General features: G+C 31.4%; 1 protein-coding gene across 2 annotated transcripts in view; it reads right to left on the reverse strand.

Annotated features, from left to right (window-relative positions):
- Stacl (SH3 and cysteine-rich domain-containing protein) overlaps positions 1–20,202 on the reverse strand; it is a 1,060,888-nt gene that overhangs the window by 255,570 nt on the left and 785,116 nt on the right. For both annotated transcript variants that reach the window (XM_075379276.1, XM_075379274.1), the window contains exons 4-5: positions 8,831–8,939; positions 6,486–6,708 (exon numbers count right to left, since the gene is read on the reverse strand). In XM_075379276.1, coding sequence (XP_075235391.1) covers positions 6,486–6,708; positions 8,831–8,939 — 332 coding nt within the window. The remainder of the gene's footprint in view (positions 1–6,485; positions 6,709–8,830; positions 8,940–20,202) is intronic.

Consider the following 20,202-nt stretch of genomic DNA (forward strand, 5'->3'; position numbering starts at 1 on the left):
TCAATAAAAATATACCTAAGATTTCTATTTTAGAAGCGAGGTTGAATTATGATGAAATTTTATTTTTATTATTATTATTAAAGTTTAAACAAACTAAAAAAAGTTTTAAAAAATTAAAAAAAAAATTTTTTTAAAACTTGATTGGCTTTCCTGCACTCAATATTACCTCTAAAGTATATTTTTGGACTGCTTGCACTACTACTGTGCTTAAGAAGACATAAAAAATATGCAGTAAATAAAAATAAAATATTCTGATGTGTTTACAAAATTGATTTTTGAATCAATCAGGGAAAAGAAAAATGAGAGTAAATTGTTTAGCTTTCGCAGATGATTTTGTTTTACTGGTGAATTCAGAAACGAGAGAATTTCTCAAGCTGAGGATTTGAAAATAATTGCTGAAAAAGCTGATTTAAAAATCTCCTTTTCTAAAACAAAAATAATGACAAATTCTAAACAAAAAATTAAAATTTATTTTTTTTTTTGTTTTCAGTCATTTGATTGGTTTGATGCAGCTCTCCAAGATTCCCTATCTAGTGCTAGTCGTTTCATTTCGGTATAGCTCCTACATCCCCAACAATTTGTTTTACAGATTCCAAATGTTGCCTACCTGAACAATTTTTTCCTTCTACCTCTCCCTCCAATATCAAAGTGACTATTCCAGGAGCCTTAAAATGTGGCCTATAAGTCTGTTTCTTCTTTTAACTATATTTTTCCAGATGCTTTTCTCTATCAATTTGCTGCAACACCTCTTCATTTGTCTCTTTATCCACCCATCTGATTTTTAACCATCTCCTATAGCACTGCTTATCAAAAGCTTCTAATCTTATCTTCTCAGGTACTCCGATCGTCCAAGTTTCACATACTTATTAAGCTACAGTTTGGAGTGTAGCTTAATAAGTATGTGAAACTATATTTTCAAAAATGTTTTCCTGAAGTTTAAATTAATTTTTGATGTAAGCAAATTATATTTCTGACTAAAAGCTCATTTCTCCTGTGCTATTCGCCCTTTTATATCACTCCTGCTTCGCCCATCTTTAGTAATTCTAATTCCCAAATAACAAAATTCTTCTACCTCTATAGTCTTTTCTTGTACTATTTTTATATTCAGTGGTGCATCTAGTTTATTTCTACTACATTTCGTTACTTTCATTTTGTTCTTGTTTATTTTCATGCGGTAGATCTTGTGAAGGACTTAATGCATGCCATTCATTGTTTCTTCTATATCTTTTTTACTCTCGGCTAGAATTACTATATCATCAGTAAATCGTAGCATCGTTATCTTTTCACCTTATACTGTTACTATGGATCTAAATTGTTCTTTAACATCATTAACTGCTAGTTATGTGTAAAGATTAAAAAGTAATGGTAATAGGGAACATCCTTGTTGGGCTCTCTTTTTTATTACTGCTTCTTTCTTATGCTCTTTGATTATTACTGTTGCAGTTTGGTTTCTGTAATTGTTAGCAATTGTTCTTCTATCTCTGTACTTGAACCCTACATTTTTTAAAATGTTGAACATTTTATTCCACTCTACATTATCAAATGCCTTTTCTAAGTCTATAAATGCAATGTATGTTGATTAGCTTTTCTTTAATCTTCCTTCTACTATTAATCTGAGTTCTAAATTGCTTCCATTGTCCCTATACTTTTCCTGAAACCAAATTAGTCTTCTCCTAACACTTCTTCCACTCTCCTCTCAATTCTTCTGTATGGAACTCCAGTAAAGATTTTTGATGCATGAGTATTTAGGCTAATTGTTCTGTATTATTCACATTTATCTACTCCTGATTTCTTTGGTATCATGACAATAACACTCTTTTTGAAGTCTGTTGGAACTTTCCCTTTTTCATAAATATTATTTATCAATTATTTATCAATTTGTATAATCTATCTATCACTTCCTCACCTGGACTGTGCAGTAATTCTACAGCTATCCTGTCTATCCCAGGAGCCTTTCTGCCATTCAAATCTTTTAATGCTCTATTAAAATCAGATCTCAGTATTGTATTTCCCTTTTCATCCTCTTCAACCTCCTCTTCTTCTTCTATAATATCAGTTTCTCATTCATTTCCTCCGTATAACTCTTCAACATATTCCATCCAACTACCAACCTTTTCTTTCATATTATAAATCTATGTACCATGTTTTTAAAACATTATTAGATTTTAATTTATGTACCACAAAATTCTCCTTAACTTTCCTATATGCTCAGTCTACTTTACCAATTATCATTTCTCTTTCTACTTCTGAACACTTTTCTTTAATCTACTCTTCTGTTGCTAATTTGCACTTCTTGTGTATAGTATTTCTTAATTGTCGATAGTTCCTTTTACCTTCTTTATCACTAGCACTTTCTTATACTTTCTACGTTTATCCATCAGCTGCAATATTTCCTCTGATATCCAAGATTTTCAACCGGTTCTCTTTGTTCTGCCTAAGTTTGCTTCTGTTGATTTAAGAATTTCCTTTTTAACATTATCCTATTCTTCTTCTATATTTTCTACCTTACCTTTTTTACTCAGATGTCTTGTGATGTCTTCCTCAGAAATCTTCTTTACCTCTTCTTCCTCAAGCTTCTCTAAATTCCACCGATCCATCTGACACCTTTTCTTCAGGTTTTTAAACCCCATTCTACATTCATTATCACTAAATTACGGTTGCTATCAGTGTCTGCACCTGGATATGCTTTGCAGTCGACAAGTTGATTTCTTAAATCTTTGTTTAACCATGATATAATCTATCTGATACTTTGCAGTATCAGCAGGATTTTTCTACGTATATATTCTTCTATTATGATTTTTAAACCGGGTGTTGGCAATTACTGAATTACACTTTGTTTAAAACTCAATAAATCAGTTCCCTCTTTCATTCCTTTTGCCTAGCTCATATTTACCCACAGTATTTCCTTCCTTGCCTTTTCCAATGCTTGCATTCCAATCTCCAACAATTATTATATTTTCATCCCCTTTTATGGTCTAACTGTCCACATTTTAACCTATCCATTTCTCTCTTTAAAGTTTCTACCCTACCGACCATTTTGGACTTCAAACATTCCACGCTCCGACTTGTAGAATGTTATATTTTAATTTTCTGGTGACCCCTTCCTTAGTAGTCCCCACCCGGAGATCCAAATGGAGAACTAGTTTACCTCCAGAATATTTTACCATGGAAGGCGCCTCCATCTTTATTACATGAAAATGCAGAGAGCTACATTTTCTTGGGAAAAAAAACAGCTGTAGTTTTCCATTGCTTTCAGCTGCTCATTACTTAGATGATTGAGTGATGTTGATATGGCCATTTAAGTCCTCTTGTCCTACATACACCCTTAACAACTACTGAAAGAGCTGCTGCCCTCTTTCAGGAATCATTCTTTAGTTTGACTCTCAACAGATACCTCTCCGATATGGTTGCAACTTTGGTCCAAATACTATGTATCACTGAGCACTCAAGCCCCCTCACCATCAGCGAGATCTCATGATTCACAGAGAGAGAAATAATATATAGAAACCAAATTTGGAATAATTAAATACACAGATAAACTGAAATATCTAGGTGAAATAATAACCTCAAATAGTTTGGATACGAAGCTGTTTGAAAGCAGAAAAATAATTTTTTAGAGATTAATATTTTTAACCGATAAGTACAAGAAGAAAAATTTACCCATAAATACAAAATTGGGAAACTAGAATACAATATTGGAAGTACAGTATTGAAACCGGTAATCCTGTATGGCACACAAACCTTAACAAATCTAAAATCACTTTTAAAATCTGAAAGGAAAATTTAAAGAAAAATCATGGTCCAAGTAAAACGAAAGATGGATACAGAATGAAGTCAAATAAAGAATTTAGAGAATTAAAGAGAAGAATATGAAAAAGAGATAAAACGTTTGAAAATTTAGAAACCACAATCCAAAAGAGACGATTAAATTTTTGGGACATGATTTTATTGGATCCATATGGAATGAACAAAAATCTATTTGATAAATTTTGAAAATGTAAAACTCTGTCCCATACATAAAACAAGCTTAGGAAGACTATGCAAATAAAAGATTGTCAAGATAGGAAAAAGTTGAAAGAAAAAATCCGTAGAGGCTATTGTGAATGCAGAAACGAAAAAAGAGTTCATGTACTGGACAAAAGAATGAAAGAATTCTGGAGGAGAAATAGAGAAAATCAGAACAGAAAGAATTAAAATAGTATTGGAAGGAGCCATTGCAGACTTGTTAAAAGAAAACAAAAACAAATAATAAGGTAACTTTTTGATCTTTGGGGAAGGAGAGAATTCGGGGACAAATTTTGTTGTTACAATGATAAGATAAGAATGTACTGTGCATGCATGTGCTGAGCTTAATGTACAGCAGAGTTATGTTTGAGAAATTTTGAGAAAATTTACCCCAAAGAAACTATCTACCCCACCCCTTGGAAATATTGACCCCAAACTTTTACCGACAAATTGCTCCGTATACACTATACTCATACCTCATATAATCTTGCCAAACTTCATCAGAATCGGTTTATCCAGTCAAACCTCTATTTTTTTTTTTGTTTTTTGGGGTTCCTGGGTCATGAAATGTTGCAAAATGAAAAACCGATACCTCATTTTTGACTGATTACCTTACTTTCCTTCTTGTAGCATAGCTTTAGAGCTATGATGCTAGGAAAGTAATATAAAATAAAAAAGCAAAAAATTAATATATTTATAAACAAATATCATTTTCTTATTGTCATTAGTTAGGCTACACATTCAGTCACATACGTTCATTTTAACAAAAAATATATACATATCTTTACATATATAAATTATGTACATTCATTTTTATATTTTTAAGTTCTTAGAATAGTAATATTTTTTAATGTTTTTCAGTTGAACAAAAAAAAAAATCAATATACAGTATTCTATATTAGTGCATAAATAATAAAATAGTAGTTAAGTATTTTCAGGAAATATTATTATTATGTTAAATTACTAACAATTGTGTTTTATTTAAATGTATTACATGTTATTTTCATGAATTCCAAAACATCGTTTTCCCTAATTTGTCACCCCTTTTGCCAAAATATGATGAATTATTCAAGTTCTACTGTAAAAAGAAGAAAAAAATTACTAATAATACTGACTTATTGACTTCCAATAAGCAATCTGATCACATATGATAGCAATAAGTAGGAGCAAGTATTTTTGTGATGGTGCGAGTGTAATGGCTGTACAAAACGATAATATCAACCTGTTATTACTGAATCTATCACATAAGATAATTTATAAATGCTTATTTACATTTATAAACTGGAACAGATCAGAGGATTAGTATGATTCTGTTGAGATTTACTGTTTAAAAAAATTATGTGATCTTGCAGCAAATAAGCAAAAAAGGCTTTAATAAAAAATGTTTAATGTATAATTATATTTTTATTTCTAGCTTCAATTATTTTATCTCGTTTTTTCTAAGTTGTATGCATTAAATTTTAAATACTTAGATTGAAATAAACTTTTTTTTTGATTTAAAAAAATAAAATATATATATATAATTACAAAACTCTTTTTACTGAAACAAAATTATTTTCTTTCAAGAAATGATGGAGAAGAAGTATGAGGGAAATGAAGTGAAGATTGTAAACTGCAAAGAGATAAAAACAAGACTTGTGACGGAAATGGATGGAGGCACCAGTAGTGTAAGTTTGTTCTTTGGTGGTTGGGTTTCAATTAACCACACGTCTCAGGAACGGTTGACCTGAGGCTGTACAAGACTACACTTCATTTTCATTCATACATATCATCCTCTGAAGTAATACCTAATGGTGGTTCCAGAGGCTAAACAGATTAAGAAAGAAACAGAAACATCAGATGATGATGTCGATAGATTTTAGATAGCATAAAATAGATATTAAAGAGAAAAAAGTGATGTCAAATGTATAAGAAATAATATTTTAAGGTTATCCAATCTCCTGGATAGCTGATCTATCTGGATATCAATTAGCACACGTCAATTCAAATAATCGGTTTCATCCTGTATTCTGCATAACAGGTACAAGCGTTATTTTTAAAAATTTCAAAACTAAATTTTTGAAAAATAGTTTGTGTAACTAACCAAAATATTTAATGTGGTTCTTATGCAAAATATATGATGGAAACATCCTCAATCAACTGGACAGTCCCTCTGTAGGTTGATTTTCCTTTCTTCTACCTATCCATTTCTTTATAATCTTTTTTGAGAAAGTGCTATGAGAGTTGGATCAACCACACTGGTTCAAACTATTTTATGGAGCATTTCATAAAATTAGAACAAATTCTATTAAAATTTGACCTATAAATTTATATAGCGATGTATAAATTTTTATTTTTTAAGAATGGCTACGGTAGTTACAGAAATGAGTTGCATTTTGTGTCAGGCTGCCTGCATCTCTTTAAAATATAGCACCATACAAACAATTATAATGCTAAAAATTATATTTAAAACCTAACATTTTATTTATTTACCAAATTACCTTAGCTAGTTTATCTTCGGCTTTTGTAATAAAAACTTCAAAATTTTCTCTATGTGCGAAAACCTTTCTCGCTTGTACTTTACGATGGAAGGAACGTTCTAGTAATGGTCTTGAAACTTGCCTACCAAAAACAGAAGCTATATCACTATGCGCTTGAGAGTCTACTTCTACTTCTTGTAGTAATGTTTCCCACGTATGGAATAATGAACTCGGACATGACGGTCTGTAAAAAATATAAAATATAAATTAATAATAATATTAAAAGTAATCTCTGATTATTACATTATTTTATTACACGAATAAGATTTTTATGCTCTCCCATTCCTCACAAACAAATCATCCTGATATTTTTAATCGGTGATCTAATATTTTTAATTTTTTTTTGCTAAGTTTTAAGTATTTGATATAAACTGTGTTTAATTTTTATGTTTAAATGTTTAAGATATTTTCTAAAAACTGGGAAATACTTCTGTTGTTAGACAATCTTTTCCTGAGAAAAAAATGATGAAAGTTTGTCAATACATCATACTTTTTAAGAAATGTTAAAAGTTTGTTTTTCATAATTTTTTCAAATTCTTTAGAAAATAAAAATAATAATGAAATCGGTCTAAAATCTTTAACTTAAGTGGTACACCTTTTTTAAAAATGGAAGCGGATAGGAAATACTCCGTTGCTGATATATTCATTAATTAAATTTTTAAGGACAATGGTAGCATCTATAACTTCTTGTAAAACGCTGTCAGTAGTTTTAAAAGAAGTTCAACATTTCTATATTATAATGAATAAAGTTTACTATTTATCTTTAAAATACAAATTTTAACTTCCTGGGTATCAATAAGAAATAAAAATACTGATTCATCAACAAAACCATTCAATGTAGAGTGGCTTTATTTGAAATGGATCGATGTTACTGTTATTTGAAATACTTAACGATAGTTTATTAAATTGCTATGCTACATGAATAGAGGATGAGATTAACAGAAATCGAGTCCTTTTGTGGTGAAGTTATCTGACCTGTTTTATTCTTAAATCCTCTTTCGCTTTTAATAACTCCCTACGTAGATTTAGATTAATTGTTTGAATAAAATTATCATAATATAATCTTTTAGTATTATGAATAGCTTCTTTTTATTTAAACCGTTTCTTTGTTTTGTATTAAAGGAAAAGCTATAAAGTTCTTCTGAAAAAAAAAACAATAAGAAATTTGTTAAACTTTTTTATCAAAGCTAATTTTCGTATTACTTTCTCAATTTTTCTTACAATCAGATTCTCACATTTTTAATGTAACCTTTATCGATTACCCTTTTAAAAGAATAAAAGTAATTGCCGTCTCATTAATGAATAATGCTATTGCAATTTGACAGTTGTGATCTGAAAGACTACAATCTGAATAAAGAATTAAAAATTATGTTTAAGTAAATTTGTAAAAATATTGTCAATGCAGGTGGTAGGTAAAGATAATTCTAGTCGGTAGTGTAAATAATAATAAAAAATACTGATATACAAACAATATGTATGAAACACAACAAAATGACTATTTTTGAGGAACACTTAGATAAAAAGCCAAACAATTGCTTTTGCTTTAGGCAATTCAAATCAAAAGCATATTTTAGTTTAAAAACAGCTAAACAATTAAAGTTCACTTGTAGTTCTAACATTGCTTTAGAATCTTTTTGGATTTTATTCAACGAAAGAGGTATTTTAAAAAATTACTTTAATGAGTAAATTAGTAATCACATAAGTTAAATTATTTGTAGTGAACCATTTTATTTGTTCTTCAGGTGAAAAATAATCTTGTGACAATGTACTGATTTCTTACAATATTAGCATAAAAACAATTATACTATAACTGTTTTCTATAAAATTGCAGTTAAGGTTACTTCTTTTCATTTATTAATTTATTAATTACTAGTACTAGTTTTTATTATGTTAATGAACAAAAATAGATTTTAGAAAATGCAAACACATGTGTGTACTGAATTAAATATAATAAAATGTAAATGTACGTCACTCTCCGTGGCGTAAGTCGTATCATCTCAGTCTGGGTTCGAATCCTGGTCAGGTATGGCATTTTCACATGCTATTGTTGTTCATCTTATCCTCTGAAGCAATATCTAATGATGGTCCCGGATGTTTTTTTTAAAAAAAAATAATAAAATAATACACCTGTACTGTTACCGTACTGGTACAAATTAGAGATGTAAATAAATAATCATATCAAACAAAATGATTAAGTCTTCAGTAAAAACAGGAAAAGTATTTCACCGGTAAATGAAAAATAAAAAAATATGCTAAAAATTAGAATAAAAGAAAATACTATTTATTATTGAGAATGTAAAATTTACCTTTCTTTACGAAGCTCTGCATTTTTCTTTCTAAAATTTGTAACTAATAATTGAAGCTCTTCCGCATGCTGTTCATACATCTGACTTAACTCTTGCGTAAAATCTGAAACTGTAAAAAAACGTTTTTTTTAATACTACTTATTTTAGAACTCATAGTAAAAACTGTAATAATAACAATTAACTTTTAAAATCATGTCTAAATGTACTATTAAATTCTCTTATATTATGAATATTTCTTATAGATAATAAAACCATTTACATAAGACACAAACATATAATAATAGAAATCAGTTCAAGAAATGTTGACATGTTGACTGGACAAAGTAATAGGGTATATACATAAAATTCATTTGTTGTCTAGAGGAAGTTTATATAACAAATTGGTTTCCATCAGATAAGCATTTTTTTATCGGTTCAGCGCTACATTTTCCAGACTTATAAACGATTCAGGTCGTGAGGAGCAGGAGGCACAGATGAATCAGGCCATTTTCTTAAAAAAATATTGTTTATTATACAGAGCGTTTCATAATGTTCTTAGGAGTTACAAAAATTCAGTACAAAAAATTATTTTACTTACCAAAATAAAAGTTGTACGAGGTGATGCAGGGAGTCAAACAGTTTTTATTAAAATCTATAAATGTTCAATATGTGCTCCTCTGGTGTCACGGCACACATCAACACGAAAGTCTAGCTCTTGCCAAACCCGTTCTAACATGTCATTTTCGATAGAGTTGATCGCATCGATTACGCGATCCTTTAGCTCAGCGATATCGGTGGGATAAACGCCTTATCTTTCACGTAACTCCAGAGAAAGAAATCACATGGCGTGAGGTGTGGTGATCTTGGTGGCCACAGCGTAATGTGTTGGTCTTCTTCAGACGCACGTCCTACCCAGCAGCAAGGTAATGTTGTGTTAAGGTACTGTCGAACCTCGTTATGAAAACGGGCAGGACAACCATCTTGCTGGAAATTGAAGTCGTTGAGTAGCCGAGGCGTAAGCCATAATTGTAATATATCCAGGTATATCGTGCCGGTTACTGTCGTTTCCATGAAAAAGAACGGCCGGTACACTGTCTCACGAGAGATCGCACAAAAACGTTTACTTTCGGAGAATTCCGAATGCGTTCCACATAAGCGTGTGGGTTTTCAGTTCCCCAAACTCGCACGTTATGACGGTTTACTTTGCCGCTAATACGGAAAGTAGCTTCATCGCTGAAAATTATCTTGTTTAGAAAACCTTCATCTAACAACATTTCATTACATCAACCGGTTAAAGTGTTTGAAACAAACTGAAACGTCTACATTGTTGGAGGAGGACATTTTTACCATTTATAAACTATTCCGGTTATTGTAATATCCGATTCAATAAAATAATGAAATAAAACTACAAAGTAATAATTAAGACTGTGTCGGCGTTACACTTTCAAAATTCCAGTGTACAAAAACTTTCCGAATGCACTGTAATAAAGCACACTGCACCGGGTTCAGTAATAATTTCTGATCGGTGAGCGCATACAACGGTATACGTATCTTGAAAGAAATTATGTTCACAAACTGTGTACTACCGCGCAGAATTTCATCGGTCACTTACAGGGGTGCATACTCAAAAAATAGAACCACCATGGGGCAGCCAAAAATAATATCCGCCGTAAATCAGGCAAAACAAGAGATTTTCTAGACGCGAATTCTTATGGCGGAAAAAACGAAAACGGATGATCATGAAACAAGCAATTCTGGAAGTATTACCGTTTTTCGCATACGCAATCGGAGCCGATCTCCGAGGCGCAGTGATAATGTCTCGGTCGTTCATCCGGCGGTCCTGGGTTCGAGTCCCGGTCAGACATGGAATTTTTACAAATTTCCAAATAATAATTTCCACGCACAAGATTCTTTGTAAACTTCTGTTGTGAATTATTCATTAGTTTAATATATATATATATATATATATATATATATATATATATATATATATATATTATTATTTGTGTGTTCATATGTACGTATTCAATGTGCCAAATATTATTATCTCAGTTTCAGCTTTCATTATACTGAATTAATCATTTCAATTTGCAAATTTTATTTTCAACTCCAAAAATTAATTTTGGAATTTTTTGGCATATTTAAAAAAAATTACAGTAACAATGTAAGAATTTTTAAAATATTTTTCCCGAAATGCTAGTGCAATTTTGTGCTAGAAATACGTATAAAATAAACGGGGTTTTACGGAGTATTACTATCTACTTAGTATTACTCGATATGTTTATATTCTGAATAATTAATGTGGATTTTACCTATATCTATTCTTTATTTTATAATTGTGTGTTTTGTTATGCCGCTCTAATCATTATTTTACCACGGTTCCTGTTGAGACATAGAGTTAATTGGTGAGGGGGGGCAGTTACTTTTTTTTTATTAGTGCAATAGCGTACTCATTTATTCCTAACGTGATCTACATAATGTATTATTTAATAGAAAATGTTTTAATTTACTTGACCTGTTAACTAACATTCAAACCGGTATCTGCTCGGTACAAGACTGAAATAGATTACTTTTCTACAACGTAAATTTAAGGGAGGGGGTTTGAGCTCTCAGCAAAAGCTGTTATTGAACCTGACCTGTACGAGTTAAATAGAAGATTACTTGCCGTACGGCTAGAACAGGTATCCCCAGGTAAATATGTGTCGTGTACAAAGTGCTACAAAATGATAAAACCGCAAAATTAATTGGAATCGTACGATTAAAAATAAAAATATCAAGAATAGTCGTTAGATCGAATAGCACCAACGGGCAAGAAGAATCGACTTTAGAGTAAACATGTTATAACCGTTTAATATTTAATTAATTATTCTTACAATTGATATCCGTGCTGAATTGTGATTTTTTAATTAAGACGACGCTAAATATATTTCAGAGAAAGATATTAATTACTTCATAATACAGATAAATAACAAAATATTCCTTACAGTCATTCCAGGCTTGTTGTCCCCGTAATAATACATTCAATTAACAATAGATTTCCTAAAATAAAATATTAATTTACATATACAGACTTTAAAAATAAAATTATATGAAAATACTTATATACAAAACAGCTTGAAGTTTAGATTAATATGTGTACTTCAACGAATTACCAAGCGGTTAATAACAGCCGTTAGGTTAAACATAGTAAATAAAACTGCTACCCGATTAAATAAAGAAGCGTTAGACGATTTCTTCCGTACCGCTCTCTTGCGGCAGTTGTAAACAATAGCATTGTAGCCTAATGCGCATGTCTGAGTTTTAATAATGAACACTGCTCTTTACTTCTTGTTTATTTACTTTTTAACGTTAAGGCTCGCTACGTAGCAAGAACTTTATTATATACATCGCATTAAAAGAAGACATAAATCGCATTCTTTTACACATTTATCTCTTCTATATATATATATATATTTTTTTTTTCTTTTCAACAGAATGTATTTTAATTAACAGGGAATGAACAATTAAATTTCGTAAATTGTTAAATAACTTCTATATAAAACATATTTCAAAATTTAATTAGAGATTAATAAAAATTAATCACGTATATAAAAACAGAGTATCCACTTACAACTATAGCGAGTATTATACAACTTACCAAATATTATGAGTATTTGTAGTAAGTGGATACTCCACTTTTTATATAAATTGTATAATACCAACGGTGTCAAATGTTAAGAAAATAAAAAAAATAATCGTTTGTTTTTCAATTGGTAATAAAAAAAAAGTTTTTTCACTAACAAAAAAAAAAAAAGTCTCACAACTAAGGAACCTGAAAACCGGATAAACATTTTTCGGATATTAATGTTCATACGTACCTGTGTTCAGAATTGGCCTCCAAATTACCTTATATCTCCAGAACTACTGGACCGATTTAGTTCAAACTTGGTCAGATTACATCTATATATGGGACATTGATGTCGTTAAATTTTCAACTTAAACGGCAAGAAAGTAAGGCTGCAGAGCAAGGTCACTCTCAGTATATCGAGATTTCACCTAATTAACGTCATATTTTACTTAGGCGCATTTATTAACGACTAAAAAATAACAAAATTTGCAAGAAAAGAAATTTTGCCAAATCGCACCCTAACCCAAAAAAAACTACTGCAGTTGTCTGCTACGTTGTGACGTCACAGGTGAGCGGTGAATTAAATAAATGAATAATATTTACAGTGTAAAAAAAATAACTCGTTCTGGCCGGATCTCGAACTCGATCGCTCGATCGACTTTGTACCTGGTGTGTTAAGCCTCGCGGCTACACCAGTCTGCCGACCGTACAAGTGAAATTTGTTCTGTGTAAATTGGGAAATTACATTAGTTTAGTTAGTACCGACCGTCGCCGCTAGTACCGCCACATCTGCGCGAATTAAATACGGTATGCGCGCGCGCTTTAGTTAGAATCATCGAATAAAATAAACGAAAAAATATTATATTTGAATAAAATGATGAATTTTTAAATTAAGTTGTGCGTGTAAGCCGTGCATCAGAAACAACCCACTGTGTTAATATCTGTGTTGTCGACTTTTATAACAGTTCATTTTGATCGTTTGAGAAACTTTCTTAGCCGATTATAACAATAATTTCTTACCGGTTTTATTCGGTAATGTTGCATTATAAAAATAATCTTATCGTTTAGCAGAGTTTACTTCTCAAATGTAATGTAATGTTCATGTAGCGCTAAACAGACTCTGGGCGATATCACTGTAACGTGTAGTTAATTGAACCCCAACCACCAAAATATACTAGCATTCATTGTCCGGTATTGAAATACGTATAAAAGAGACTAATTTTCAGTTGCATTTGAACCGTAGAGCCTTCGATTTCGAAAAAACAAGTGATTTGCGATGATCAGTTAACCATAAGGACCAGCCAAGTAAGACGCGGCGAAAAAATTAATATTTTCAATACTTCTCTGATTAAATTTCTATATTCACTTCGACGAGCAAACCAAATATGAGAATTGTTTGCCAGATCTGTTGATTCATTAAATTGAATACTAAAAAATTTACTTGAAATCATTTGCTGAATTATCATCTGATCGTGAACATCACGATCAGCATGCTTTCTAACATGTTTTTTTCAATTTTTTTTTCTTTTTCTAGGCGTATTAAAACACTAACCGTATCAATTTCGGCAGACAGTATGAGCTTTTTTGCGACTTTACGGGGTTTGGAAATCTTAGCTACTCCTAATGCTATGTGATAACATGCTTCAAGTATACTTTTATCAGTACGGCTTGATTTACAAAACCCACGGGTCGGTTTAGTGGTAAGCGCGTCTTCCCAAATCAGCCGATTTGGAAGTCCAGAGTTCCAATGTTCAAGTCCTAGTAAAATCAGTTATTTTTTCACGGGTTTGAATACTAGATGGTGGATACCGGTGTTCGTCGATGGTTGGGTTTCAATTAACCACACATCTCACGAATGGACGAACTGTACAAGACTACATCCTGTAATAGTCACTTTAATATTGGAAGGACAGGTAGAAGGAAAAAATTGTGTAGGCAGGCCACGTTTGGAATATGTAAAACAAATTGTTAGGGATGTAGGATGTAGCGGGTATTATGAAATGAAACGACTAGCACTAGATAGAGGGAATCTTTGAGAGCTGCATCAAACCAGTCAAATGACTTAAGACAAAAAAAAAACCGAAACCTCAATTATTATTATTTTCCACGAAACTGATCTTTTAAAAACTTAAGTAAAAGTACCAGACGTACGCTTCGCAATCGAAACTAAACTAACGTTCTGCATCCCTTTTTATACTGCTGACAGCACGGCCGAACATTATGATGCTCTCACAGCGAATATTATTCAAACTGACCAAATTATAAGAAAAACGTACACATTAAGTTCGAAACTGTAAATCGCTCATGTTTGCAAACTTCATACATGCATGTTCATACCCGTCGCTGTCAACGCAGTTAAATAGTTTTAACTAGGTTTCAACGGGTTGGGGTTGGTGGGATCGTGAAATATTTATTATATGGTTTTTTTTTAATTTTGTTAGTCGTGGAGCTAAAAAGGTTGAGAATCACTGCATTAGGATGTCACTTCGGTCAAGTGTTTGGTAATTTGAAATAGATTTGAAAGATAGCAACCCTTTTTTTGTAATTTATCGTTTTTCTTGATATTTCTAAATCGGATTAAAGTGGGATGAATACCGCCTAGCTTTCTCGGCGAATACCGGACCGTTCATCGTAGAGAATATCATCGCTACCATGTTGCGGAGCTCCAAACGTTTGACACCGTTGCAGGGTTCGTGGCGAGGGTTCTTCAGGAGAATGATCGGGAGGTTCGGTGATGAGGAACAGCCCTCTGCGGAGCTACCGTTCGCACGTGCTTGTAGGAGTGGGCGGTAGCGATGAGGCAAGGGGACTCTCGTACCCCCGAGCGAAAAAGACCGAGTCCCGGCGGGAATGTCCCACTCGGAGTGTCCCCGTTGGAGGCATCGGCATAAAGACCGAGTCCCGGCACCCGCAGTGGGAACCAAGGGACGGCATAGCCAGCCTAATGGATCCTACTCTGGAGGTTTTTGGGCGGGCGCAAAGTGAGATTCGACCGGCGGGCTGAGACGTGGAGGCTCGTTAGAGTAAAGGATACTCCCCTGGGCTGTGTAATACTTAACTGTAGGATCCGGCCCGGGGGAAAAGAAGGAAAAAATCGGATTAAAGTGATTTTTAAGAATTTTGTACGATTATTTCTGAATATGAGTTACTGATGCCATTTAATTTTGGTTACAATCTTTCAAAGAGGTGGAGAGATACGGTCACCGTTCGTCGCTTATCTCAATATTTTATTTAAAGAATAAAACACTTTTTCTTTTATAATTTTTTGCTTGCCTACTTACATATTTAAATTTCCATTTAATTTTCTTCCTACTTAAATAACAATATGTCTATTATGGTTTAATAACAATAATATAATGAGTTTTGTAACAAATTTTTCTTTTTCTTGCTTATTATATGGAACGTTTAAACATTCTTTATTATCTATTATTGTCTGTTACATATATTTAACATGTTTTTTTTTTTACAGGAAATTCTAAATTAATAACAGATTTTGATAACAGAAATGAAGTATCCTACCATTTTTGATATCAGTATAGTTTTCTTAAAAACAATGTTATTCATAATACAGAAATTTTTGTTTTTTGAGCGGAAGAAATGATATCTGCAAGACTCTTACCGTACGGTTTTCAATTTCATTGCATGTCACTGTCGTTTTGTTAGATTATTCTTTTATTTTTTTTTATGAATTACTGATTGTTATCTTATGGATTTATTATTAAAATTTATTGCCTTTCTAGAACAAAGAAAATGAATTTCACAGCCATTTTTTTTTTTTTTGTTGATAGTCGTATTCGCTTCATACCACATTTTTCCTTTTTTAATAAAACTAGTACAATGACCTTTAGGAATCGAAGATCCGTGATTAATATTGCACTTAATATTTTATAAGTGTAACCCTCGATTTTTATCGTTAAATTCGATTTTATCAATCGAATTTATTTCTGTTTTATTTATTACTTTTTTAATAAATTAACACTGCTTTAAATACTAAGCATTAAGTACTGCTACCTAGCGGCGCGATTCGTAAACCCACCTTTTTGAGTAAAAATGACATATTCGAGTTCCGCGGTTCATCGAATGGAAGAAAAAAAGTTGTCTAACAAAATTCCAGGTATTTTTTGAAAGTATTCTTTATTACTAATCTAATTGAACTGAAATATAATATTTTCACGCTTATTTTATTTTTCCCCCATTTTTATTTCACTTTTATGTTTAGAACTGTAAACGTAGTTAGTTGACTTCGTCGCCTCTTACCGACGAAGTTCTAACGAACTCCGTGATTAAAAATCGTAATCAAAACAAAGATTATATATGATCTGACATAAGATATAAGTCACTAACGTAACTGTCACAGCTATTTTAAATAAAAAAATCTACCCGTGCTCGGTTTATTTAAGAAAATGTAGGTTGAAATAATGTTCTAATTACTTTACCGAACCAAAAATACTACCGTAAATAGACTTAAAGATTTTCAACTACAGAAATAATAATTTCATTCTGTTCACAGCAAGAACTAACTGTATTATAAGCAATTTTAACGTTAAATGTACCTCAGATGTGAGTTACAACCGTAAGAAGGACTGCGATAAATATTGTAAAGCAATAAATTACCTTTATATGATCGATGTTGTATATATTGCTTCTACTCAAAAGGATTTTTTTCTATAAACTAAAGAGAAAAATTCTCAAAATCAGTCTATTTGATATAGATTAAGGATGAATAGACCAATAACGTTGAATTTAAAACCGCTTTCCTCTTTTTGGATGTATACTAACCCAAGAAAGACATTTGTAATTAAACAAGCGACATTTACAACAAACTTACTAGGATCTCTGAGCATATAAATCCTTTTATTGATTATATTTTTATGAGAAATCATGATGTTTTTTAAGCCCGATGGATATGTCTCAGGAAAAACTATCGCTCATCATTTTTCTATTGTAGGGTAATTGGAGACTGTTAAAACTGTTTTGTTTGTGTACTTACATATTTAAATTTCCATTTAATTTTCTTAAATACTTTACTTAAATAACAATATGTCTATTACGGTCTAACAACAATACGGTTTGTAATCAAGAGTTTCAAAAGTCTTTCCCAGATTTTTGGTTCTTATCTTTATTTGTGATTAAACTATTTTGCACAACATTACAATTTTTTGTTTTGTAAGCTTAATCTTAAAACTGTAGCGATAAGAAATATCGAATTTGGATGCCGTTGTCATAAAGCTTGCGCTCGATTATGTTCACAATATATGGTTGCAATCGTACTATAACTGTTGGCAAAGTAAATATTGACAAAGGACGACGGTATCTGAGAGTACCGATATATTATTGAAATCCATGTAATTCCGAAAATTAGACGCCTAAATGTAACTTAACAGGGTATATCGGTCTACTGTATTTCATCATTCCTCTTTCGTTCCCCCCATATACACTCTTTCTCTCCTTCCTTTTCTCTCTCCTAATCTAAATGCGAAGTACTCGGAATTTTGGTCAGAGGTTGATAGATTAGTCGCACGATTGATGATAAATTGATACCCTGCAGAGTCGTTCGTTAGGCTGTCAAATATCATCAGTAATCATTAATAATATAATAAACGACAGTGTCAAAGCTTAACGTGTCATTACCATCGACGTACTATTTACATTCCACGTATATATGTAGAAATATTTCACCGAATTAAACATACGATTACATCAATCAGTATATTCGTACATTTTTATTCCTTATTAATTTTTTTCTTTTAATCAGTAAACGGGAATAACGACTTAACACGTATTTTTTAATCGAAAAACAGAGAAACTTAATATTTTATCGTCTTATATTTTGAGTTATCACTTTGAATTTTAAAGGTTTATGTAGTAATTTTTCAATAGAATTTCATTAACCTTGCCGATCGACAGTACGTCGATTTCGAGATAACGATACGTTTTTTAAATGCAAAAATCATTCACCCGTTTGAAATTCATCTACAGAAGAGAACATAGATTCTCTCATCTTCCTGTTTAACGAAGAGAGAAGAAATGCGCACGATGTAAGAAAATCTGGAAATCTGCCTGTTATTATCAATATTTCTGAAACCGGAAAGGCATTCTTTTGATAGACTGTCTCAAAGAGTAACCGTAATATAGAAAATCATTCGTTTCATACAAAATAAATATAGAATCTTCATTACTTAATGATTTTTTTATTTTATTTTGTCTACCTTGATCTGTATCTTATATTTTTGAACGAACAAAAAAAATTAATTATGAATTTTATGAAATACTTTTTTAATGATTTTAATAATTGAAGGTTTTTTTTAACAAGATATAAATTTATTACAATGGAAATATTATCAGCATTTTTTTTATTTTTTCACTTGATCCGCTTATTATAAGGTTTTGATGTAAATTAGAATTTCAATATTTAGCTCGTTCAGGATGAACTCTCAAAAAGAAAACAACGAAATAAATAAAAAGACAAAAAATTAAACTCATCTTTTTTTAATTTTTTTTTTTATTATTAAAAATTTCTACTGATGAAAATGAAAAAAAAATGAAATTTTATGAAAGTTTTACAGAACCTTTCTTTTTTTTAAATTCAAGGCTAGTTGTTTTCCCATCTTGCAAAGAGGAAATATCCATTTTATTACACGTTACTGATGAATTTTATAAAAAAAAATTTAGGATAAAAGAATTAGAGCGAATAAAATTTCAATCGATTCTTAAACAGAATATTTTTTGAAATTTTTTTTTAATACTTTTATTTATAGTCGCATCAACAATTAAAATCATTAGCGACTTATCAGTGTAATGTATCTGTACCGGTAAATGTATAATCTTTAACAAACTCAGGCCGATCGTTCCTGAAATTTGTGGTTAATTCAATTCCGACCCTAAAAGAACAAAATCTGGAAATCTGCCTGTTATTATCAATATTTCTGAAACCGGAAAGGTATTCTTTTGATAGACTGTCTCAAAGAGTAACCATTAATATAGAAAAGTACTCCGATACTTTAAAAAAGATTAGATGCGCTATAATAGAATCTTCCACACTAAAAGGGTGTGCCTGCTCCTTCTTTATTTTTTCTGTCTAGCCTCCGGTAACTACCGTTTAAATAATACTTCAGAGGATGAATGAGGATGATATGTATGAGTGTAAATGAAGTGTAGTCTTGTACATTCTCAGTTCGACCATACCTGAGATGTATGGTTAATTAAAACCCGACCGCCAAAGAACACCGGTATCCACGATCTAGTATTCAAATCCATATAAAAGTGACCTTAGGACGTAGGATCTTAGAACCTTAGGACATATAAAAGTACTAGGACTTGAACGCTGGAACTCTCGACTTCCAAATTAGCTGATTTGGGAAGACGCGTTCACCACTAGACCGACCCGGTGGGTTGAAAAGGTACATCCTAGCGTTGGTCTAAAACACGAAAGAACAGCTCTAAAAGTTTCAACGGAAAGGAATGGATTACATATCGTAGCGTTCGGTTGAGGTGACGTTTGATTTTCATCTTATTTTTTTTTAAATTAATGGAATTTTCAAACTGTAACCGACTGGTTCAAATAGATTCCTCCAATATTTTCCTGTTCTCAGGAACAGGTAGCAGGATTTCTTTAATGATTGGACGGTAGAGTTTGTTTGCGGATCTCGATAATGTCGAATAATAAAACATTTTTCACTGTGAAAACAAAACTCTTGAATTATAATAAATCGTTAACGTTATTACAAAAAATTATTTCTTAAAAGATGACCCTTAACCCTTAAGATTTTACTCTTCTTTCGTGTCT

Source organism: Lycorma delicatula, chromosome 12 (genome assembly GCF_047948215.1).
Source record: "Lycorma delicatula isolate Av1 chromosome 12, ASM4794821v1, whole genome shotgun sequence".
In the NCBI taxonomy this organism is placed as follows: Eukaryota; Metazoa; Arthropoda; class Insecta; order Hemiptera; family Fulgoridae; genus Lycorma; species Lycorma delicatula.